General features: G+C 32.6%; 4 protein-coding genes across 4 annotated transcripts; 2 read left to right on the forward strand and 2 right to left on the reverse strand.

Annotated features, from left to right (window-relative positions):
- Positions 1-62: 62 nt before the first annotated feature.
- On the forward strand, positions 63-9,281 carry TRIADDRAFT_61094 (uncharacterized protein; the record flags this gene model as incomplete). The annotated part of the gene is made up of 28 exons (XM_002117017.1): positions 63-347; positions 437-508; positions 598-662; positions 809-878; positions 1,044-1,186; positions 1,373-1,498; positions 2,021-2,200; positions 2,295-2,399; positions 2,467-2,578; positions 2,750-2,920; positions 3,067-3,159; positions 3,648-3,729; positions 3,846-3,977; positions 4,148-4,284; positions 4,477-4,572; positions 4,755-4,836; positions 4,991-5,119; positions 5,414-5,553; positions 5,717-5,803; positions 6,130-6,211; positions 6,750-6,881; positions 7,082-7,593; positions 7,763-7,881; positions 8,113-8,250; positions 8,436-8,573; positions 8,695-8,785; positions 8,920-9,018; positions 9,156-9,281. 28 exons carry the CDS (start codon positions 63-65, stop codon positions 9,279-9,281), a joined length of 3,744 nt encoding a protein of 1,247 aa, XP_002117053.1.
- A 1,811-nt stretch (positions 9,282-11,092) lies between these two features.
- On the reverse strand, positions 11,093-18,157 carry TRIADDRAFT_61095 (uncharacterized protein; the record flags this gene model as incomplete). The annotated part of the gene is made up of 32 exons (XM_002117088.1): positions 11,093-11,230; positions 11,305-11,359; positions 11,451-11,515; positions 11,605-11,668; positions 11,815-11,900; positions 11,993-12,110; positions 12,320-12,384; positions 12,475-12,522; positions 12,665-12,778; positions 12,847-12,913; positions 13,104-13,177; positions 13,263-13,307; positions 13,395-13,535; positions 13,676-13,729; positions 13,814-13,901; positions 13,969-14,060; positions 14,163-14,228; positions 14,302-14,370; positions 14,563-14,655; positions 14,748-14,820; positions 15,173-15,320; positions 15,481-15,572; positions 15,642-15,702; positions 15,804-15,915; positions 16,071-16,127; positions 16,215-16,318; positions 16,438-16,501; positions 16,595-16,684; positions 16,984-17,037; positions 17,165-17,286; positions 17,685-17,721; positions 17,966-18,157. 32 exons carry the CDS (start codon positions 18,155-18,157, stop codon positions 11,093-11,095), a joined length of 2,748 nt encoding a protein of 915 aa, XP_002117124.1.
- A 1,688-nt stretch (positions 18,158-19,845) lies between these two features.
- On the forward strand, positions 19,846-21,076 carry TRIADDRAFT_31943 (uncharacterized protein; the record flags this gene model as incomplete). The annotated part of the gene is made up of 4 exons (XM_002117018.1): positions 19,846-19,936; positions 20,524-20,594; positions 20,905-20,947; positions 21,042-21,076. The coding sequence occupies 4 exons, from the start codon at positions 19,846-19,848 to the stop codon at positions 21,074-21,076; spliced, it is 240 nt and encodes a 79-aa protein (XP_002117054.1).
- An 832-nt stretch (positions 21,077-21,908) lies between these two features.
- TRIADDRAFT_32120 (non-ATPase proteasome 26S subunit) lies at positions 21,909-24,785 on the reverse strand (the record flags this gene model as incomplete). Its single annotated transcript, XM_002117089.1, has 12 exons — positions 21,909-22,004; positions 22,171-22,233; positions 22,322-22,354; positions 22,437-22,529; positions 22,605-22,679; positions 22,808-22,984; positions 23,078-23,159; positions 23,240-23,310; positions 23,683-23,789; positions 23,923-23,935; positions 24,318-24,386; positions 24,735-24,785. 12 exons carry the CDS (start codon positions 24,783-24,785, stop codon positions 21,909-21,911), a joined length of 930 nt encoding a protein of 309 aa, XP_002117125.1.
- Positions 24,786-25,861: the final 1,076 nt, after the last annotated feature.

Here is a 25,861-nt window from a genome sequence, read left to right on the forward strand (position 1 = left end):
TGACTGCTTGTATTATGAGCAAATTACTTCATTTTTTAATTTTTTATTCTAGGTGAAAAAGTATGCTATCCGTGAATGCTCATTATAATGTAAGAGATATTATCGATATTAAACCGTTACCAACGCCGTCATGTATTGGCGAAAAGGTATCAGTGAGAAGTTCAACAACTTACATTAGCCCTAGTTTGAAAAAAGATCAATGGAAAAATAACCATGAAAGAAGAACTAAACAAGTCACTGAGTGTGGCTATCGATCTGTGCCTCACCGTCCTTATAAGCCCGTTGGCGAAATGTGCCTTGATGAAAAGCAGCTAATACTATCTGCTTTAGGCCAAAGCAATAATCATGTAAGTTTAAAAAGAATTATTAGTTATCGTCGATACATTATTCGTGTAAGCTACAATGATGTTACAATCGAATAACTTAACTACTTTAGGCTGATCAAGATGGAGGAACAAATACACCAAGCGATAAAGGCTTATATCACGATATCGCTAGAGGCGATAAGGTTAGTTTCTAAAATTCTATTGTATAAAAATATCTTTTTGGATAAATTTATTTGTTTCGCTACCCTTTTTTTGTTATGCTTTATTTTAGTCGAAAGTGACAATAAGCAGTTATAAAAAGTTGTTAAAAGTTCAAGATTTAGTCAATAAAGATAGGTAAGTGCAGTTTTTTAATAAGTTCCTCTTTAATATGTAGTTTTAAGTATCTAAACTGTTTTCGATTCATATTCGATTACAATGCAGCTTGTAGTCGTACGCATTTTATCTTAATTCGTTGATAGAATATTATACTTAATTACTAGTGATCGAATTTCTAAAATTAAGCTTGGGCATGGATTATTTCAAATTATTAAAGACGAAGAAAAAGCTAAGGTAAACCCATTTACAATATCAATAAAAGTAATAAAATTTTCGGCTACAAAATTAACTTTAGTCAATATTATGAAATTTTATACGACGGTATTATTTTAACATCATGATTTGAATTTTCGATTGATATCAACGTGATTGCTGTACGATATTGTAATCCGTGTTCAGGCACAAAAGGCAGTCACTGAAGAGATAGAAGCAAAAGCTAGAGCTAACAAGCAGTGGAAACCATCGAAGGGAGAGCCTGATTCGTCGTCAGACGATGATGATGACATAGGTTTCCGTGAGGTTGTCCAAAATTATTTGATAAGGTATGGCAAAATTTAGTAAGCCTCTAGAATATCTATCTATTTACAGATGTCAGAGAGATCCCTACAGTAAATGATACTGCCCAATTCAAGTATCCCTTTAGAAAAATAAGTGTAAAAGTGCTCATGTTGGGAGAGTTAATCATTAACTGATTTATTATTTTATCCGACTTGTGCTTTATGACATAGGTATCAAACACCTTCGTTACAGAAAGATAATCTGGAATTGCCATCTACTACGTCAAGTCCGATTGGAGTAAAATTTACACCAGTTAGTGCTCGCCAAACTAATAATGGCGAGTATTCGCGAATAAGGTAGGCTGTAGCGGAAATTCTTTGTGCTGTAACTGTCATAATTCTTAATGTCATGGTACTATACAATACTAGAAATGTAAGAAATACTAGTTAGAAAAGATAATAGTTGCACTTTTTTAATTTGGAAAATCACAATGGAATGATGATTATTTGTATTAATAATTAATTCTTAATGATTAGGCGCTAGCTTTAGTTGTGGATCGGATCTACGAGTATCACTGTAATTTACTACTACATTTATCGTATGGTATTTAAACTGATATTACTTATATCCATAGACATATGATCATGTGATACCAGTAGTTATTCATTTTTTATGGCTTCATATATACATCATAAATTAACTTGATATTAGCTGTAATTATTCATGTGCAGTACACTGTTTTCGTTTACTAGTAAATTTTATCGTATTGTAAATAACATACCCTAGTTATTATAGTTTAGAAATCAAAAATGATGATTTTCACATACGAGTGAAATCAATTACAATCTAACTGTTACTTAATCTTGTCGTAATTATAGCTTGGATGGATCACCTTATGGCGATACGAAGGAACATAGTGGCCGTTCAACAGAATCGCCACATCCGAACTTTAGGTTACATCGCAAGCATTACAGATCGCGAAAAAGCTCTTCAATTCAAGTTCGTCCTTTTTCTCCATATTATTCCAGTGTTGCCAGTTCACCGATCCAATCAGACAGGTATAATTTAGTATTTACAGCTGATGGAGAGTGATCGTATTTATTTACTATCAAATCTCTAATCCATATGATAACAATATTTTCAATACTATAGAGAACATATCTTTCGTCAACTATGTGTTATTCAATGGCTTCTGGAAGCTACAGCATTAGAATTGGGTTATATTATGGTTCCTATTTCTGCATGTTGGAAATTGAAGTAAGTTTAAGAATGAAAATTTGTTCATAAATGATGTTTTCTGTTAAAGTTGAATCTTCATTTTAAGTGAATCAAATGACGGAAAAATGTCGCGTAAACGCCAAGAAAAGGATAATAAGAAAGCTTTGGATAATAAATGGGATGCATTATGCAATAATCCACATCAGTTATCTAATATTGTAAGATTTCGTATTCATCGAGATAGCAGTTTACATTTGAAATAATGTACTTGTATATGTACATTTCAATATTCTAAGTTAATGTTAGGAAATGTAGTAATTATCCTGTAAGCGAAATCAGTAGCTGTACACATTTTTTTGATATTGTCATATTCACTTTAAAATGTTTAGATCAAAATGCCTGATAAACCAAAAACTGCACGAGGGCAGAAAATTCTAAAGGAAGGCTGGCTAGTCAAGCGTAGTCGTAACAGAAACGCTATCAATAAAGATGCCAATTATCGATCTCGATACGTCCGTTTAACGAAGGATTACCTGATATATTATCTTAACGAGAAATTGGTTAGAATCACTTTATTAAAATATAATATATCAATCCCATTTTAAGTATAGAAAGGCGTCAAACTGATGTAAATAAATTTTTTACTTTATTTATCATCGATTTTACTAAATTTATGCCTCTTGAATTTCTCTATGTCATCAACTAGAATAACTACAAAGATTGTATTCATCTAAAATATGCTACTATTGTTGAATCGGTAAAAGATCATACATTTGAAAAGAAGAAAAATGTTTTTCAAGTTAGTAGAAATCTCTTTTATTTTTTGATACCCTGTCGATATTTTTACAATTTCTTGTGCTCTCAGATGTGATGCATTGGTAATCATTTTCAGAAACGTAGTGTTTGGTGCAACAGTTAGATATTTTCTGTAGTATTATTATATGAATAATGCCGTGATTGTATGTTTTAATCATGTCGGCTGGATTTAATAGAGTATGAAATAAATGAATAGTGCAGTTTCAATTAGTTTTCAGGAATAGTACATATGGAAATATAAGCTAGATAACAGTGTATAGCGGGAAGTAAATCTCTCCTTTTACTTTTCTTTCGGCGACACTGCAAATACAGATTAAGCTACTGTATATACTGTACTGTGCAGTATATTGAGCCTTTGCTAGCTATATAAAAGTATGTATAAAAATGGCAGTGGTAGAAAACTTTTTTTTGGAATAACAATTGGATTGAATGAAACTAACGACTGAGCTTATTTATATATTCAAAATATAGATTGGCCAGAAAAATGATTTTTTATATCTACTAGCTCAAAGCGATAGTCATCGTGAAGATTGGCTGAATGCAATACGAAATGGTAAAGTAAAAAATTTCTTACCTGTTATGTAATTCATGAAGGCTAAAGTCCAAGAGTCATAAAATCATTATAAAACGTTTTCAATTTGAAATTAACATTATGGTATTTTCTATTAGCTTGCATGAGACTAAGAAATAAAATGGATAAAAAATTTCACCCTGGGGCTTTAACTAAAGGTGAACGATGGTCTTGCTGCTCTCATCTGTCTAGTGCTGAAGGTTGCGAAGATGCTTTTGACTATACGCTAGGTATGAAATGATTTACAGTTCATGTAAATGATCCACTTTAGGATGTCTCATTTCATGAAATGGGTCTGGAGTTAAATTTGCGAGCGTAATCTATACAGTGTCCATTAGTTATATACAGTATAAATATATTTATTACAGACTAATATAAAGGACTTTTTATTTCTAAATAGATACTAAGGTTATTAAAGAAGGTTGGCTTACCAAAAGAAGTCGCAATCGCAAAGATCCCAAAAAAGAAGCCAATTATCGTGATCGCTATGTTAGAATGACTACAGAGTGCCTGTCTTACTATATTACGAATAAAGCGGTAAGTATTGTTCGAGAACTAATAAGGACATAATTTTTATTGAGTAAGTTTTAGTTCGTTTACAGTCAATCGTAGCATGGAGTTTATCGTCTTACGATATTACCATAATATAAAAAGTAGTAAAAGATTGAATCAATTAATAGAACTGATGATCATCATTTTGTTCTTATTGATCTCTTGAACTATATTTAGAACGCTGTACCTAAAGATTCCATGAAATTAAAAGATGTGACAATTGTAGAAGCAGTTACCGATGGCACATTTGGTGAACGAAAATACTTCTTTCAGGTCTTTAAGTTTTTTTTACCTAATTGTAGTTATCATATATTACGAAGTCTGCATAATAGAAAGGTGCTGATCTTGATTGCTTTATCCAGTAGAAAAAATAGCATTATAATGCGCTAACATGTAACAATAGAAATTTTGCAAATCTCCATAGTCGGAACGATAAATTTTTATGATTGCTACAGGTTGGATCAAAAGGAGATCTTCTTTATGCTCATGCTATGAACCCAACTGATCGTGACGAATGGGTATTAGCATTACGGCAGTGTAAGTTTGCTTTTCTATACGGCTAGATATTAAATGAATTTAAGCAGTTTATTTCCTTATTCTAACTGACTGAATTAGGTCAAAAAATAAGTTGTACCCTCAAGTATGTGAAATGTGGGGTTATAAATTTGACCTCTTTTACATCATTATGTAGGCTGTCAGAGATTAAAACTAAATATGGATCGGCGCTATCATCCTGGTGCCTATACTGATAAATGGAGCTGTTGCCAAGCGGTTGATCTTTCGCAAAATGGTTGCCAACATGCATTTGATTATTCTACTGGTGAGTACAACGTAAACGATGTTTTAACTATTTGATTCCTAAAAGTTGACAGTAATAATTGAATGACCTTAGAATGATCATAAATACTACTGCCCTATGGTAAGAGATTTGTTCGAATTACGATTATTTTTAATTTTTAATATCGTAATACGATATACAGCATCAATTGCTCATGTCATGAAGTAAAGAAGCGTAGTATTCGCTCATTTTAAATGTACTATTGCTATGTATGGTAGATCTTACAGAAACATTGTATTTTAATTGAACTAATTCTAAGTGATGCAAACTATATAGAATTGTCAACCGTAGTTAAGAAAGGCTGGGTAGTAAAGCGGAGTCGTGGACGTGGAAAGAGTAAAAATGCTGCAAATTATAGGGAACGATTTGTTGTCTTGACAGAAGAATTTTTATCATATTATGGAAATGAAGCTGGAGTAAGTATTCTTTTAATTCATAAAAGCAATGTAGTAATTAACTAAGGGATGGATAAAATTGTTATTGCTGTATGCATATTTAAATGCATTAATAACTAAGTACTTGTGCACTCTGAGCTGGTATGATATCTTATGCAAAAGTATTAATTTGTTTTGTTTCTAGGAATATAAAGATTGCATTAACATGAAGCATGTCTCTATTGTGGAACCTGTTAATGATGGAACGTTGGAGAGAGATTTCGTCTTTCAGGTTATTTCTTTTTCGTTTGTATAATTGCATTGATATTAGAAACATTAGAGTTGGTTAAAAGTTTCGTTACCAGCAAATATTGAGAGGTTTGATTCACGGAATTTTCATTTGCTATTATAATTGTAATCTGAATCCTACAAACTAAAGGAGTTTGATAGTAATTTTAAGAAATCAGTCTTCTTTAAGGATGGAACAGGAATAGAACAATACGTGTACTGGACTAAAATAATTTATCTATAGATATTAAATATAGATATACCCGTGCGTTAAAAACATATATTTTGGGGACTGCATACACTTATACCTTTACTTTTGTCATGACATAGGTTGGGAGTAAAGGAGATATTTTATATATATGTGCTCCTAATGAAGAAGAACGAGAAGATTGGATTGTAGCTTTAAGATTTGGTAAGTAACGATGATATGAAATGTCAGACATTACAAGGTATCTAGTAAGTTAGTCAAAATTGTTCAAATTTTAGACAGATAAGAATCATTTAAAGTGATTTTCACGGGTGATGTCATACAATATTGATAAGGTCACTACCATATCCTGAAACCTAACAATAAAAGACTGTATGATCTGCAGTATGCATACTTTCTTAGAGTGATGTTTAAAAATATGGAGGTATTGCACAGAAAACTTTTCTTCCGTATCAGAGTTGATTTGACCATAAATGAGCAAATTACCAAGAAATACGTTATTATTTTGCTACAATATGCAGTGCTACAAAACCTCAAGAAGGAGTTATTTATTTTTTAGGCAGAAAGTATACAGTTGGTAATAGTTAGAATTACAGGGTTGAATGATATAAGAGTACTAATTGAAGATCGAAGAAGGCGCTATTTGTTTATTACATCTCATAAAAAAATCAGTAGATCTTACATCGATACTATTGTATCTCACGGAAGATTTTAATTTATGCTGTATTTATTACTTAAATAGTAACTCAACAACTGCATAACAAGATGGAAGATAGATTTCATCCTGGAGGTTTTACTAGGAGTAAATGGACATGTTGTGATTATCCTTCCCTCGATGAAGATGGGTGCCAGAGAGCGTTTGATTATAGTAAAGGTAATTTAAAAGCCGCTATTGTAATAAATTTACATTATTCCAGGGTCAAATATACTTCAAAGTGCAAATTGAATAATCTTTTTTGAAATTAGTGCTAGCATTTAAACTGTACATTGGTATAGGTAATAAAAAATTTGTAGGCTTACTTATTCTTAAATAAATCTGAAACTTGCAATTAAGCGACTATATTCTATCACTAGGTGTTGCATACAGTCCTAAAACAGAAGAAGATTACTACCCTATGCCAACTGATGATAGTTTATACGCTTTTAATGGTAATATTAGTCCATTTATGGTTGGTAGCTCAACGACACCAAAAGCTGAGACAGCTATTAATATTAAAAGCTCACGTCGAGCGTCTTTAGCAAAATCGAGCGATATTAACCAAATTACAAGACGTGTATCAATGGCTATGCCCCCAACTATGGAAGGTATTGTAACTGGCAGGAGATCATCAATGGCTGTTCAAGCAGAAGCTATACCTCTGAGCAGCAATAAGAGACATTCAACAGCTGCTTCAAAACCGACTGATTTTAGTCAAATAACTAGGCGAATATCATTAGCCGTAGGTAAAATCCCTACTCAAGTTCCACTGACCCCTGGTGGACAAAATGAAAATGCACCAAAAAGCAAATGGCCAATTGCTGCCTTACGAAGTATACAAAAATTTATGCAATATACACAACATCGTCGAATTAGAACATTAGGAAACGTAAGTTTATAATCATTATACTGAATATTGTGCTATTTCAATGCAATCTTAATTAAAAATGTCCGCATAAGCTAACAATATTTATTTCAACTTTTACTGGCTGTATGATATCTGATAATCGTAAGGCTACAACTCCATTTATACTTTTTACGTGCTTTTTATTTACAAGGCTGAGGATGTTAGCAAGGACAAAATTAGCGACGATGCTAAAATTAGGGCATGGATTGAAGAGTTTGGTGGCATAGAAGAAGATGACCGCCAGCGAAAGAAAAAATTACGACCGCAAAGGTGATTATTATAGCTATATTTTTAAAGTAAATGATGACATGGATACTATACTAGCTGGGGTACCGCTTTATTACATTTTGTGAAGCTTTAAAAACATTTGATTTGATATCAAGATTAATTATTGTTAACAATAATAGCCAGTCATAGCTGCTTGATAGGTAAATCGAATACACTTAAATTCTCAGTCTTCAATTTATATTGAATATGAATAAAATTATCTCTTACGTCTAGCGCACCTGTTAAAAATACACCGGGTACTGCAGGTATTGAGAGATACCAAGATTTAGCGTCAAGAATGCGACAGAAGTTTATTGATGTTGCCAAAGAAAACGAAGAGTTACTACACGATCAGTTAGATAGGATAGAAATGTAAGTACTACGTAATTCGTACAGATTAATTTTGAATAATATTCACTTTTTACTCTATGTGTCATTGTCAGCCTGTTGTCGACGATGATATTTCGATTGATTGTTACCCACTTATTTAAATAGATGGCGAAATGATTATAAAAATGATTTATGTTTACCTAAAGTTTGTTCTTTACTTATATTAGGAAAAGATCTCAAAAATGCGAGCTTCGCTTCTTTGCTATTGAGCCCAAGACTTATGTTCATCGGGATTTAGGAAAAATGCGACATAAGATAAAAAAAATCGAAATACGCCAAGCTAACAAATCAGTCCATCGACCTTGGTAATTGTCATTTTTATTTAGCTAACAATCACAATGCTTTACCTACTACGTGATAATATAGAGTTGTTCCATTTAAGCTTTCAACCAACTTATCCACTTTTTTCCTATTACTTCATGATAGGTATATTAATCTAGTCGACACTTTACCGGAAAGTATTCGGGAAGATCGTCAATGTTCTCAAACGTTAGAAAGGATTTCATCCCACGCTAAGGTAACTAATAATTACAAATAAAAGTATTCTACGATACGACCATGGTAGACTAGGCTGTTTTAGCTACTTGTTGTGAAAATAGTATATTTTAATCGTTTAAATAACAAATGATATTGCATTATGTATTATTATAGATTGATGGAATAGTTCCGAGCTCTGTCCAGTTAATTCGAGTACTATCTGGGTTACGTCATTGGGAAATTTGCTCTCCAGATATTAGTGCAGCTATAGAAGTAAGTGATGTATGATTATTTATGTACTGGTATATTTCTTATTTAGAGATGTCAGAGTAACTGCTATAAAAATTTTATTTCTAGTTTGAATAATAGTAGTATAATAGTAAATTAATTTTTTACCTAATCTTATACAGTTTGTAAGAGAAAAGATAGTAGAAATGCCTGATTACGAATATGAAGAATGGTTACGATCCATTTTACCTATGAAAAAGCCCAGAGCTGAATCTGATCCAACAAGTACGAACAAAAGTGACTCGTAGAAATGACTTCGTAAATTTTCACCGATCAAAGGAAAAACCTATATCAACATCATATTCATATTATTTCATGTCGTAAGGATTATTGATGTAAATGATAGTGTAATATCATACCCCGTTAATAGATGAAGATGTATACTTGTATATTAAATGCTATATCTACTGCGCATCAATTCTAAAATTGGTTATTAGAGATGACATTGATCTTCCTGATTTCATTTAGGAATAACGGTTCGTATTAATATACAGATATGATTATATATTGATGATCTTCTTCAGGCCAATTTTTATTTATATCTCACTCTAAAGTTCATAATTTATTTAAGATACAAGTCGAATAATATTCAAATACTCCTCTTAATCTTACGTAATTGATTGTATTCGTTGAAAATGTTTACTAAGGATAATTTTTTATATCACTTTTATACGAGATTAATGCATATTAACCATGTTCATATTACAATAATTGAGTTAAGAATAGGAAAATTGTCATTTTTAAATAATAACCTGTCATGAACTTTGCTCACCGTACGTGTCTTAAAACTGACAGTATCCGGCCATTATTGTCATAACGCTGGGATATCAAAGATAATCATATTGCATTAATCTGATTCATATTTTATGTATATATATGAGCATAATTTTTTTATTCTATTGATCTATGGTATCATTGATCCATTATATTTGCATTTTATGTAAAAAATTTTCATCAAATATTAGCACAATCATACAAGTAATTTATAATATCTAAAATTATTTTAAAGACAAATTTTGAAGCTATTCAAATACAAATAAAAAGGACGCATTTAAGAAGTATATTTACTCAATTGATTCAGTTACTTAAAAATTGATTTTAAACCCTGGGGTTAAATAGTTCACAATCGATAGTAAACTCGATACATTACAATTATCGTACACGATATGAGAATAGTCGCTGATAAACGAGTATAAGATTTAGAGAGATTATCTGTCCTGAATACCTGAAAAGCGATTTTACGAATAATGATAAATTAATGATTGCGTATCGTTTCAATTTATAATATTACTTTCTAAATTCGTGCCTCATGCTCTAAGAGATACCGTAGCTATTTGGATATCAGCAATGAGAAGGACTAATGAAAATTTAACTGTAAATTAATGATAATACTTTCCAGATCCTTAATCAATGCTAAAGACAGTACCTTACCTAATTTAGGTACGATATTTACTTACATGAAAGATTACTAATAGAGTACCAGCTTACTAGATTCATATCATAAAATGTAGCAGAGTTAAGGATTACCGACAGATACCCTAAACATAATCAAATCTATGGATTAAGGTGATTATTACTGTTAAACACCTTTGATGATATAATTACGAAAGAATTGATGAATAAATAAATTTCATCGTCGCTAAACCTACTCTAGAAACGTTTTAGTATACTGTATATATTTAGATAAAAATCATGTTTATTTTAAGTTTGATCTTATTGATGAGCTTCTAAACCATAAAACGTAGATAGTATCTTACGAAAATATTGGCTTGACCTTAAAAACACATAAGTATCAGTAGATTAAGTGTAATTCGTACACGTATATACAACACCCGGTAGCAAGAACAGAATAAATTGCCGGAGATCAAGTTTGATATTAAACTGTAATTTAGATAGATTTAATACTATAAATTTTCTGTAAGCCTATGATATAATCGATAACAGAATTTACTGTAGCTGATCATATACAGGAGATTGTTGAGGTACTTGATGTTAAAATGCTGTACTGTAAAATATAGAAAAAATTCGATAATAAGGACAACAGTCTGACATTGTAAAACTACTTATTTCGTTTTATCAATCCCAGTTCAACAGCTTTTAGTAAACCACGTTCAGCGTTGGCTACAATTTCTTTTTTATTTATATCAGTTTCCTGCGAAAGAACCATTAAAACTTCCAAGAGCTTGCTTTCTACAACCTAAACGACAAATTTACAGCATTTTACAATGCGAACATCGAACAATTTTTACTCATAAATCTGGTCATACTAACTTCGCTAGCTATTGCTTTGTTCGCTTCAATTAGGTTTGCAACAATGTATATTCCCCTGCAAAGAAAGATATTAAAGTGTATTGGTAAGAATGACTGGATAAAGCCAAGCTAGTTACTTCTACAAATACTAAAATTTGCAGCCTTACCTGTGCTGTAATTCTAATTTTTCAGAAAGTAATAGTTCTTGCATGATTTCTAGCCAAGGTTTGACCTAGATGAGTGTATGGGGGAAAATACGCTTAAAATTATCAAAAATTTTATTCTAAAGACGCTAAATCAAGCTTATATTCATTAACATACCTGGATAATCTGCTTGCAAATATTTTCATTGGACGACAGGATTGCCAATGTACCACTTGCAGCTCTAACGTGTACATATAAAGATTACGTTATCCATGAGAGTAATTTACTGTAGCAGATACAGACATAAGAAGCTAATAATGCAATAAATGTCTATTCATTACAGTCATGTTTATAAGTTAACAGGCATAGCAAGATAATTTACTGTACCTAGCTAATTCAAAATCAGATTCGCCACTATACAAAGTCAGCAGCTTAACGCGATCTGTTTTATCGTTTAAGTATTTTTCTGCAGCCTATATGCGACATGCATAAGGAGTCATTAAGGGCTAAATCTTAAATCTAACGGTGGGAAAACGAATTTAAGTCGTTTGACAAGTAAATATACTTCTTCGCAATTGACTAGGTTACACATAGCCTCTGTAGCCGCTCTCTTTATAAGTTCGTGATCGTCAAACATCAACTGTTCAATACTCGTAAATCCCTTTTCCGCCATAATTTTTCTCCTAAAGGAAACATACAAATACAACATCGTCGGTATCATACTTTTGCAGCATTTCTCTCAGCTATACCATTATATTTTACCATTTGCAGTCATTAAAACCCATGCAAAAGTTTACGATTAAATCTTCAGGTTTATTCAATATCAAAATTATTAGATCTAAACTACGCAAACAGTATTACTGACGGCGGTAATTCTATACACAAGTGTTACCTAACAGTGTCATTGACTTGAGCTAGATTAGTCAAAGCCATTAAAGCTTCAAATTGTTGTATTCCCTTAAATATAAAAAATATGTAACGATCAGAAACATTTCATTGAATGAAAGGTAAGCTACATCAACAGTTAGATTACAGGATTAAACTTACAGAATCTGAAGAAAGTAATCCAATTAAAGGGCGGACAGTTTCTAATATCTAATTATCAAATTTAGCCAGGGTATAAACATCATTAAAAGACGGAATTCTTATACTATGCAATAAGTAAAAGAAATTACGAAAATTTTCCTTGTGAATACTAGCTAAATTAAAATGCTTGAAATTGATCAATGTTACTGACTCTTTGCCCAGAGAATGCTAATTCAGGATTAATTGAAATTCCTATCTTTGCGATCGCCTGAGTTGCCAATGACTTTCCTTTATCTGTGCCACTTAAAGCTAGTGAGCACAAAATCTGTTAAAAAGTATGCGAATACATGATCAACAGATGCCAAGATAATCTAAGGATATAAATTGATTTACCTTTGTCCCACCTTGCTGTACAATAACACCTCGGTGTTTAGGCTCAGTGGATAAGGCTAAAAATACTCTATTCCCGTAAATAGTAAAATGCATAAGTAATAATTTAGCTACAAATACAAGAAATTTAATAATTTGATCGATAGTATAAAAGAGACCTGTTTAAAACATTAATATTATACATATAATCTCTTACAATCACTAAAAGCGAATTGTAATGACATAGCGTTACTGTGTAACGACTAATTTCATTAGCTAACCTTGCCAGTTTTTCTTTACAGTTATCAGACTTTTCATCTAATCCCAGGTTGACTAAAGTCACTACGACATCGTTCTAACATAAGAAAAGTAGCACAGTAAATGAATACTTATGACAAGTACTTTGATAGCCAGTGAGGTTTTGTACATGGCTTTTCTACCTTTATCATGGTTAGGATTCTTTTTTCGACATATTTTTCACTATCCTAAAATTAAATAGGAAAAGTAATTCATAAATAATTGTGTAATTGGATTAGGAAAAATTGACGACTCTACCATAAAACTATAATTACCTTTTCGTGAACTTTCGGAATTTTATATTGAGCAAATTTAGCAAGCTCTTCAAGTTCAAGATTTTTTTCCGGTTTATCATAACTATTGGTAACATTTACTAATGTTGAAGCAATTCCAAATGTTACTGCCATATCTTTAGTCTAGTTAGAAAGTATTTAAAATATCATAAACCACCATTAAATGAGGTGTCGTAATTGCTTGAACAAAGGACGTTATACAGTGAAATTGAATGTTTTATTACTCTATATACATTCAAATTCATAATGATAAATTGGATAACCTTAGCCATATTGAATAGAATCTTTAAAGCTTCTGTATCGGAGACCAAAGCATCCTAAAACCGATATCAGATGACAAGTATTATTGCAAGTCCTATTGGAATAGCAACGTGATTTTTTGACTATTGATGTTACAGTACCTTAGCGTCAGCATCCAGAGTAATTAGGGCCAATGCTTCTATAGACCATTTCTTTAGATCCGAACTCCTTTCTCCCCCCACTAGATAACTAAGTTACAATAGGTTTATGAATGTAAAATTCACTTTTCGCCATAGCAATCAGTTATTTGACTGACCTTCTAATAATAGAATACAATTCCAGTACGGATTCTTCCGGAAGCCAATCTTTTACTTCGCTGGCGTCAACAAGACCTATTTTACATAAACCCTGTGGTAGTAAAGTAAATAAGATTTAGTGGAAGTGATATTTTATAACATATAATATCAACGTTCTTCTAACAGCATAGCAGATATTGGTTGAGGAACTAACCACTAGAGCCCGAATGCGTATTTTTCTGTTTTTCATCTCATAAAACACTTTCATCAACGGAAAGATCTAATCATTATAATAACATGATTTGTTACAGGTGAATGAATAATAAAGCAATATTTTATAAAGATAATCATACCTGCGATCTAATTTCCAGGCATTTATTCTTATCGGAACATATATGAGTGAAAACTTCGGTAGCGGCGCACTAAATAAGAGTCCCAATAAAATGATATGAGTGAACAATAATGTCCAGTATAAATGTAATTTTGACTTTAGCTATTGTCATGGCATGTAGTAAAAACGTCCAATATAATATAGCTTGATTAGAGAATTTTTATGCAGTAATGCATAAATAGATCTCATACAGTATTTTCATAAAGAAGTTACGTAGTATTACTTTCGCAGCCAAGTCCTTCGACGCAATTAATTCAAACAATTTCTGAAGGATACTGTCTGTGTACGCAATTTCGATTCCAACCTCACTAACTCCCTAGGATTATATTAATAATTTGGCCAGAATTATCCTAAAACTCTTGTTTTCATATAGATTCAACTACGTTGAATTAATTTTGTGCCTCTTACAACAAGGAGTGCAGATAGAGCGATGACCCCTCCAATATTCATATCAATATCGTTGCTATATTGCATATGCTCTCTAGTTGTTATAATTATATCGATAAAATCACAACGTCATAATTCATAGAGGTCAATTGTTCTGTTAGAAATAATTGTAGTAATTTTCCTTACCTAATAAAAATTTCACATTGCCTTCGAAAAATTAAGCGGCTTTGGTCATTTCTATGAGAAAGTTTGTTTTAATAAATTGCTAATATTAAATATTACTTAGAATTGTGTCATTAGTTTGTCGACTTTGATTCGTAATATTATTTAAGTTATCTGAATAATTCCAGTACTGTGACAATGAATTGATAACTCGTTTATTAATTTAATAAAATTTTTGGTTAGTTAATAGCAGAACTTGAGAAATTAAAATTGTTTCTTCTTACCGGAGCGATTTATACAACTGGAATAAAGCTACTGATACATGCATTTGACATTCAGATGTTGTATTTTCATTTTGATCTTTGGAAGCACTAGTGTCAATCATAAAATATGGAGCAGAGTCTGCTGCGACTTTTAAGAGTTTGCTTAGTCCTAATAAAGATTTGAATTTTAAGAAATGCTACTCAGTTTGCCATTAAATATAGGTTATACAAGCAATAATCCATGAAGCAGTAATTTATAAAATAATATGCATGCGCTACTTAATTTTTTGGAGGGGATAAAAAATCGAAAAGTCCCTGTAATATGATACCTTTGCATTCGATGAACGTTTTCGTCATGCCAGCTTCGGGAATTGCATATACCACAACATTAATAGCAGCGCTTCTACCACTGATAGTAATGCTATAAAATGATAAAATATTTTGAGGTTAAAGTAATAGATTTCCTGAGTTGAATAGTTAATGCTTTTACCTTTGATTCGTCATTGCATGAATTAGCAAGTCAAGTAACTCATCAATGTCCACTTTGTTATCTTTTTTATAGAAGGATTAAGAATTCTTTTATATACACTTTCATGGATAAATGTTATAATGAAATGATTACGAGTACAGTATTTGTGATAGTATAGCATACCTATTACAATAGCTTCATTGGGAATCTTTGCCGGATTGTCGTCGCAGCCGGTTAATGTAGTCAGAGCAGTTTGTAGGAATAAAGCGATTGATTGGCACAAATCTTCTTCTGGCTGCAAGAGTAATTGTTTTTATTATGAAATATAATAAATATTTTTAATAAATTACTTGGTATAGTCCCATAATAGAGGCGATTGAGATTATTCGATCTAAAGGATTACATATACGAGTATCTAGACTCAAAAACTGATGGTCTGGTAATCCCTACCGACGATAACATCGTGAGCAATCTTGATTTAGTCATTTCCTTGAGAGCAACAGACATCTACACCATCGATTGATTACAAAAGGAACGAATTAGCGTCGATAACATCAGATGGTATAAGAAATAATAGCATTGAAGCAAATTTACCCTATTTCGATGACCTTGACAAATGCGTATAAAAAGTTTAACAATGGAAGATTTTACTTCTTCTGTTTCGCTATCTAGTGATGATAGCAGTTTCCAAGTTGCTTCTATTAGAGGAAGAAACAAATTGTTAGTATAGAGTAGGAAAAACTTAATAGATTCGCCTGAATTTAGATATCATTTTACTGTAAGCTACAAAATGACTTTATAGATAGTTTATTGTAACCTTCTCGAAATATGAATTCAGAACCAGCTGCTTCCTTGGCTACTACGCGTAAATTATTAAGAGCCTATTAGGAAAGTTAACTGTAAGTCAATAATTAATTCATTTTAAATAAAACATGATTTTAGAATTTGGTTCTTAAATTAAAATAATATCCTACCTTCATCTTTTGGTCATTGGTACTAGAAGAGTTCAGAACTACTGATAGCATTTGTTGTACCTTCGTGCTGGTTTTACCTAAAGCTTGGGACTATGCATACAAGACCATAATTAGCTTTACAATCATTGAAACTATTCTAATGATCACTAAAATTGTTATTTTTCTTAAAATTCTTTCAAACGGAGTTCTATGCCCTTGTAATAGCTTAAGAATAGCATTTTTAACGTAGATTTAATTTTGTGTTTATATCTATTCAAGGTGATAGCTAACTTTGTGAAGTTATCATGTAGTTTACGTGAATGATTTCAATCTGAATTCATCATGACATAGTATTACAATACAATCGGTCGAAAAAATATGATGCAGTGGTAGAACTAGTTTATACTTACTTGTGAAGTCATTTGTATATTAAGTTGGCGTAGCATATCTATCACAGCTTGATTCTAATTTTAGTGGCAGTTTCAAACATTAATCTTTTAGTTGGATAGAAGAAATCAATGTATTCGCACGATACTGTGAAGAGCAACACGTTATTGATATGCTGTAATATGCTTTATCTGATAAACGAACTTTTGAGTCTAATTTGTTGAGCTTTCTTGCTTCTTGATACGCTTCCTTTAATTGACCTAATTTTTGGAAAGCTTGGCAACGACGGAATAGAGCTTTTGTATCGCTAGGAGTAATGGCCAATGCTGCAATAGATATTAGTAGAATAGCGATGAAAGAATTTAATTTATACAAATTGTAGTGAGGTATGCAATATTATCATTACCCTGAGATTATTACTTATTGGATTAAAAAAGACGTGATTGATAATAAATTATATGAAATTGACTCCTATTATCGAGATAGGGTTTAGCTATATTGGTGTAGTTTTTCAGTTCTAGAAACATTCATGACAGAGAGTAGAGGTTACAGTACTATACTACTGTATATATTTGTTAGGTGAAATTACTGGTAAGCATATCATTATACTGTACTGTGACACACACACTTGATTATACTATAAATTTCTTTTAAGAAGTCCAAGTTGATCAAATCAAACCGGCTGATGTAAGTTTATTTATATTTCGGTAAACGGAATACTTACAGGCATTGCAATCCGTTATTGCATCTTGATATTGGTTCTAGAGTGTTATAGAAAGAACTGATTTTAAAACCTTTCTTCTTAATTCATGATATAAATATATATAGATATAATATGCGGAAAAATTGATTTAAAATTCAATCTTATACAATGATACGTATAGCTTTTCAATGTTGATCGTTTTATTATCGATCATTTATAAGTATTGCATACAAGTATTCTTTCACTATCGTATTCTATACAAAAATAACTGATACTATCCATAGTGTAGGAGTGGAACTGACCAATTTTAAATAGCAAGCAGCACGATTTTTATAATAAATGCTTGCATCAGTCGACTGCTTGTGTTGGCATAGCGTTAAGGCTTTGGTATAACATCGAGCAGCTGAGGTATAATCCTGTTGAGTAAAATATTGATTGCCTTTGTCTTTGGCTGTATGATCATCTGCAAAGTCGAAATCTTCTTCATTTCCCATATTCATATAGCTACATTGAATAGCATACCAACATCAGTTTCATAAACAGTAGCAAATCACTCTTGGCCTCCTTTATTTTCTCGCTCGTCTTACCTCAGTGATTTCAACTTGTGCACTGCTTACAAGTTGTAAACGATGTTGGCCAACCCACTTCAAAACTAGCCTCGCCCTAGTCTAGCAAGATTTACTCGGGGCGAAAAAATGATCAAGAAGGAAAAGAAAGAGTTTTTGTTGGTTGACTTTCTATTTGCACTTTACGAATGATTGAGCAATGATCAAGTAGGTAGGAATGGCCAAGATTCAATTTTGAATTCATTGAAACGCAACCATGGAGATGGCTGCATTCATTGCAGAGCAAAGTGAGCTTTTACAATACGTTTTGCAAGAAGCACAGTACAGTACTGTACAGTACTGTACAATATACTGTAGTACTGCACTGTAATGGCCAATGAAAGTGCAATAAAGAAAATTGACCATGCACAAACCTAGTCTAAAAGCTGTTAAAACCTCAAAATTATAGCACTTCTTATTTCGTATCCACAGAAAGAAGTTTCCTATTTTTAAGCTTTATTCTCCTGCTTATACGATATATGAAGCTCTTTAACAGGCTACAGAGTGGATTATTAAGCTGTTACAAATTTTTCAATTCGTCACAGCACGCTCTTAAGTCGACTGATGATTTTTTCAACGGACGCCATCATTTTTTTTCGGTCGAATTCTGATGCTCACTCGAATGTTCTCTTTTTAAAATATTCATTTACGGCCAATAAAGCTTAATTAGAAATAAAATATTTAAATATAGAAATTTTGGATTTTTTTTACGCATTTTAGGGAATTTTTAACCCTGTTTAAGTAACTCAAATTGAATTCTACATATTCAAAAATGAAGTTGATTTGACCGTAAAAATGGCCGTACAAAAGCCTTTATTGCACTTCCATTGGCCATTAGTGAAAGTGGATAGTGCAGTGCAGTACTGCACCGTACTGTACTGTATAATGAGTGTACATGCTGTTGCTGAGTATGCGTATTACTGTACGGCACTGTACAGTGTACAGTGTACAGTGTGCAGGTACGCTCTGGTGCATTACAGTACAGTATACTGTACAATACAGTACAGTACAGTACAGTACTGTACACTGTAGTGTACAGTGTACAGTACAGTTCAGTCCTGACACAGTCCGATGACCATGAAGTAGTAGTTAACCTACACAATTTTGGGCAATGAACTCTTGAGCAGTTGCTCTCTCCTTCATAGACTAGACATGATGTCGGTGACAGAAAAGTCTCAATCAATCCTGTTGTATTGTCGCTCAAAATTGCAGTCATTTCAGACTGGCATGAATGTCATATTGCATGTGCGCTTCGCCTTGAAGATTGAGTGTGCACTGTACAGTACACTGTACTGTACAATGCTACAGTACTATGTACTGTCCCAGCAAAGTCCTTCGTGAGTTCGATGTACTGTACTGTACCTCCGTAAGCGCGATACTGCTGCAGTCTACTGTAATGAGAGATTGAGATTAGCAAGTCGAAATACACTACGGTTTGCGCGTACCTTCAGCTGGCTCATACTTGGAAGTACTTGGAAGTTGGAAACTCCATCGAGGCTAACATTTTAACTAAAACAGCGTTAATTTACTGCCAGCCATCGCCGATTATTTTGAAGGATAAAATAAAGGTCAAGAAAATGAGTAAGAAACAGACACCAAGTGAATTTTTAAAGAATGTGATTGGCAGGCCAGTGGTCGTCAAGCTCAACTCCGGAGTAGATTACAGAGGTAATGAAGTAGAAATCATCCATTTAGGTCGAACTGTATGTAGCACATTGAGCGAGTACCAAGATACAAGATTGAGCAACCCAATCGATCGATTTTATAATCTTAATCGAGATTGACTACCTGTCTTTGGCTCTAAAAATTTGAAAGTCATAACAACAGTCGATACTCAGTCAATATACAATAGAAATCCATACTCTATCATAGTTGGATAGACTTGGTTTCATTACTTTGAACACCAAAATCCTCCATGATTCCTACAGCATTCTACCTGATACACAGAATACCGCGAAATTGAATATACGATTGTACATTGTACAATGCACAGTGTATGATATCACGTAATTACTTTATACTAAGCCTTAGCTTTGCTAAATTTATTCACTGTCTGCCCTATCTCTAGTAGTAGTCATTCAATATGTTAAAAACTATTTTATCATGGATCGATTGGAAGACAAGCTGCTGCAAATGCAGTTCAATGCAGTACTACCAGCTTTTGATGCTATTATCCATACTCTTAACGTGAAACTTGATGGAATACGATTAGATATCAACTCATTCATAATTAATATTGCAATCAAACATTTTAGGGATTTTGACTTGCCTTGATGGTTACATGAATATCGCTTTGGAACAAACCGAGGAATATATTAATGGACAAGTATGTGGTATTGGTAATCCTTTGTTGTTCAAATCACTCATTTCTTATACTGTATGAAACACATACAACGTGTCGTAATATTATATGAATAATATATAGAGTTAGTTTATACTTGCTTTTGGTTACTGATTACCATGATAAGTACTCTAGGTGTTGTAAGACAACTGTATAATCATTAAATTTCTGTATTTCATGGCGTACAGGCATTTCAACTTACAAATAGACTTTCCTAGTATCATGCTTACATGATGTGATAATGGTTTATGCTATCGTAAGCTGTTATTATTAACTTGTATTATTTTTCTTTTAGCTAAAAAACAAGTATGGTGATGCATTCATTAGAGGCAATAATGGTAAGCTAATCTCTACAAGTTATTCTTTTGCTAGGGTATAACGTAATGTAGTCATTGACTCATGACATAAACACTCTTTTCTGAATTTTTCTAGTTTTTTATATAAGCACGCAGAAAAGACGACTTTAAACCTTCTAGAGACTTACATTCCAGTGTTAGAAGGTGTTTGATCCAGGCAAAGATTGAATTTCCTTCTTAATGTTATATAGCATTTTATACAGTATATTATTTTGTAGCATAAATTCATCATTATGAAGATCCTATTTTCCTTTTGAAAGTCGTTGTCGAAGTTCATTCTGAACTTGAAGTTGTACACTTGTCATTATTATTCTTTGTACCTGTAAACTGTCGGATCATTTTCCTAAATTGCTGTACTTAAATTAAAAACGTTTACATAAAGTACTAATTTAATGAATTATACGATATTATTTGTGGTACTTGGCATTGCGACGAATATTTATCGTATTAGATAAAATCTTGCCATAAAGGATTGATTTTCTGAAGCGTGAGTAGTATTATCCATTTATTTACTGTTGCACGTACGTACAATTGCGTCAAATAATGCCTCTTTAGATAACGATTTTGACATTCAAGAACAAAGTCGTTAATGGCATACGTACATTCCTGGACTATGTGTACTATAAAATTCATTCATTGCAAATGTCCTCAGTCGTAGTAGGACCAATTTTATTTATTACGATCAATATTGTATTAGCTCTCGTGCTGGGACACAGCAGATAACAGCCTTAGAAATAGAATATTACAAAGAACAGTATTTTTACTCGACAACCGAATGGCAATGTTTTATACTTAACTTCCCTAATAAACTAGGTACAGTTTTCACGCAAATAAAGTCAAATACAAGAATTAATCATTAGCAGAGTTGTATTTAAGAATCATACTTGAGTATAACATCTGCCATTTGTTGCCGAAATTACAATATCAACTTGATAGGAAAACTTTAAAAAACGACATTATGCAACATTGCTCCTAAACACTGGGAAACATTAGAGGTCATCAAAACATCAACGCATTCCTCTAAGTGACGCTTCGGATCCTAGTATAGAAAATGAAATAGCATTCTTTATCACTTGCGTGATAGTAGTAACATTGACTACATACTGTACAATGAGAGTCCATAATAGTTCCAATTTAATTATTAGTCTTGACTTTTAGAATATCAGTGAAATGTTGGTTACATTTTTCTTGAGAAAAAACATTACCTGTTTGCCAACATTACGAATAGCAAGCTGTTCGGTAGTTAATTTATCTTCTTCCTCTACAGACTATATTAAGAGTAAATAAATAGAATAATTATTTTTTACAATGAACCATGTAAAAATATCAATTCTATGATTAAAGAATTTTTTTAACCTTTACGTATTCTTTTGACAGCCGCACCATATCCTATTGCAAGGGTAGAGGATTGTTTAAGCTGTAGTCTATCATAAGATTTACAATGATAAGATATCGTAAATAGTAGCTAAACCTTTAAAATCTTTTCGTTCGACTCATTATGTTCCTTGTAGTCGTCTAGCTGTAGACCATCAACCCAACTTTTTTTATGTAATTTCATTAACATCTATAATAATTTCACTAATATTAGGGCGATAGATAGAAATGAATTATTTTAATCGTGTAACCACAACTCGTATACCTTCTGTTCTAATTCATTCTTGCGATAATTTATAACCATAGAATAATAACTACGATTCAATCCATGGATCAGCGCCTTAAAAATCGATTAAGTAATTACATTAAAATACAAGTAGTATGATAAGGTGACTAAAAAATGCTACAGATTAGCTGAAATAAAATAGCAAGCCTGATTTTTACTCAAGATTTATGTTTGTACAGTACCTGGATAGACGGTTTTTGCAAATGTCCTATAATAGATGTTGCCTGTCGAGGTTCGTGGCCTACCATAATCAAGGTAGGATGAATTAATCGAAATGCATCAATAACTACTTTGCCTTTAACACTTTGGATAGGATCTACAACGACAGCAACAGCTCGTTCTGACAAAGCTTCAAAGCTCTAAAAATTTAAAATCCAGTTAGTTGATTCAGAAATATGATTTTTAATTTAACACAGCTTTTAATGCAAAAATTAATTTTAATGTTATTTTACCTGCTGAGTATTTACATCCACACCTGACAGCCAGCAACCAAAGCCAGGATGGGAATGATACCATCCAACTACCATTTCTGGTCTACATGGATAGATATATATAGTCATGTTATTCGTAGTTGGCCAACTAAGAAAAAAATATTCGGGTCTATCTATTCTTACCTTCCAGTTTGCTTAAGCATATCTAACATTCTCGCTTGAAAGACTGGATCAACTGCTTCAACGCTGACACCCTGTTGATGAATGATAAAAAAGAAAATAAGAATTTATTTATTTAGCCTTTGCTAAATTACGTCCTTGTAATAGGGTTACGCATCGTTGATAAAGTCAATAAAATCGTAACGATCTACATTTTTTACTGTAAATGTTGTTCATTTTTTCTATGATTTACGTTAATAACAACGGTTTAATATACATTATCGGCAATTTAAATGTACAATAACAATGACTGGATATGAACTAATTAGAGTATACATAAAGCAGATATAGCTACTGACACAACCTGCATTGACCGTCCGGTCATCAATATATTAAATTTTGATAGTTTTACTATAAAAATTGATATAGAAGCTGATACTGTATTAATTCATTTAGTTGATGCTAACCGTTCCACTTTGCGGCATAGCAAATACGTCGATAACTCGAACTGTATATTCATCAACAAATTGACCCAACATTAAACCCATAACTTCCATCGGAACTCCAGCACGACCTATCCGGTTATGATTGGTGTAGTATTATCAATTCAAAGGCTATCATAGTCTATACATCACTGATACCTATACCGTACGTCAATCTTGTACGGTGGTGTATCTATCAGGTCTACATATGTGTAGATAACTTACCATGACGAAGCATCTGTAAAGAAATTCGCAGTCGAGAAAAATATTTGATTAGAAGAATTAATAAGAAAAGAATGCTAATTGCAATGTATTTAATATTGTAGACATAGTACAGTATAGTAGGCATATTATCTTCCATTAAAAGTATTAATGTAAGTTATATTTTGTCAAATTTTATAAGTTATTCAAGGCTACAAAATCAAATCTCAACTGATTATTGATTTATCTACTGCACTCATTACATAAAATAACGGTAGTAAAGTATTGATAATACTCTCTAGAATTGATTCATATCATCAAAACGAATGGTTTTGGGACGCTTGTATTCCTCTGCAAACTAGTTATCATAACTACTAAAGTACAGTATCTTTTGCCTATTTTGCAAGTACAAGTCTTACCTTTAATAAAGCCAAAGAAGAAATATATACTTGCTCAGCAGTGTCTACATTAGGTGCTTCTGGTGGAGGCTATCGAAAAGAGAAAGTTAGCAATTCAATGGATATCATCTTATCAACCATGACAAGGTAGAAAAAAAACCGCTGCTCTCCCCTACTATCAAGTACTGTAACATACTTTTTAGGCTCAGCTCTACGTCAGTATAGTCAATTAATATACAATGATATAAAATGAATTGATCATGCTAGTTATGCACTTGCTTAAGACAACAATATACACCCTGATACACAATATAATCAACAAGAGAAATTGTCCTTTTGCCGAGCATTTGACTTCGAAGGGCAATCCATCGGTATCCTCATTGTTATTGCCCGTTGAACAACAAAGTTTCTCTCTACAATTTCCATCGTTAAAATTACCTGTCCAACACCAGGCAAACCGCCAGACCCTAATCTAAGCAGTCTATCCATGATTATGTTACAGTAAGAACGATTAATAAGGAAAGATTTGCGTGTAAGCTGGAAAAATGGTGATTGGAAAAGATTTTATGGGATTTTAAACGAGCGCTTTCTCACTGATTTCTATTCTGTTGGAGATGGAGTAACAGTATAGTACTGTACTGCACAGTACTTTCAGCCCGTCGTACAGTACGTACAGTCACTACTGTACACTGTACACTGTAGCCAGAAATGCTTTGTCATACTGTAGTCACGGTACAGTGTACAGTGTACAATTTACAGTACTATCACGTACTGTACACTGTAGCCATCAATGCTTTGTTTGTCATACTGTACAGTACTGTACAGTACTGTAGCCATGGTACAGTGTACTGTACAGCACTATTACGTACTGTACTGTACTGTACACCGTAGACAACAATGCGTTGTCTTTTGCCATACTGTAGTCATGGTACAGTGTACAGTGTACAGTGTACAGTACGATGACCCTACTGTACTGTACGTTTGCAGTTTGGCTGCCTGTGAAAGTTGAACTGCCATGCTCTTAATATTTCTTACTAAATCCTTCCGTCTTAAATTGAATCATAGACGTTGTTTATGAACTCTATGGACTGAATAACTTCGTAGGCTTTCTCGTTGAATCATCATTTCCTAGGCTTAGTCGTTCGCATGTAGGCAGAATACATAAATATCAAATAATTATAGCGATGTGATACTGTACTGTATAGTAGAGAGAATTGGTTGAATGGATAGCAGGAATCGAATCGATGTATAGGTATCAAACAGTATCTAATCGATAAGGGATTGGACTCAGTAAAGCGGACGATATAATATAAAAGAGGCAACAAACGATCGATCGATCAACGGACGGACTCAAAATGATTCGGTTCAAGTCCATGATTGGGCACATTGAGCGACATTAATTTTGATTCCGATAACTATTCCACTATGCTATCTTGGACAATTAAGTGCGAAATCAATGTCATGCCCACTACTACGCATACGCTACCGCACAGTCCTACCGGATGGAGTCCAGTTCTCTGTGACGTAAGCACACGTGGTAACTGAAACGGAGCCATTCAGACCTG

Source organism: Trichoplax adhaerens, genomic scaffold, assembly GCF_000150275.1.
Source record: "Trichoplax adhaerens TRIADscaffold_21 genomic scaffold, whole genome shotgun sequence".
Taxonomy (NCBI): Eukaryota; Metazoa; Placozoa; class Uniplacotomia; order Trichoplacea; family Trichoplacidae; genus Trichoplax; species Trichoplax adhaerens.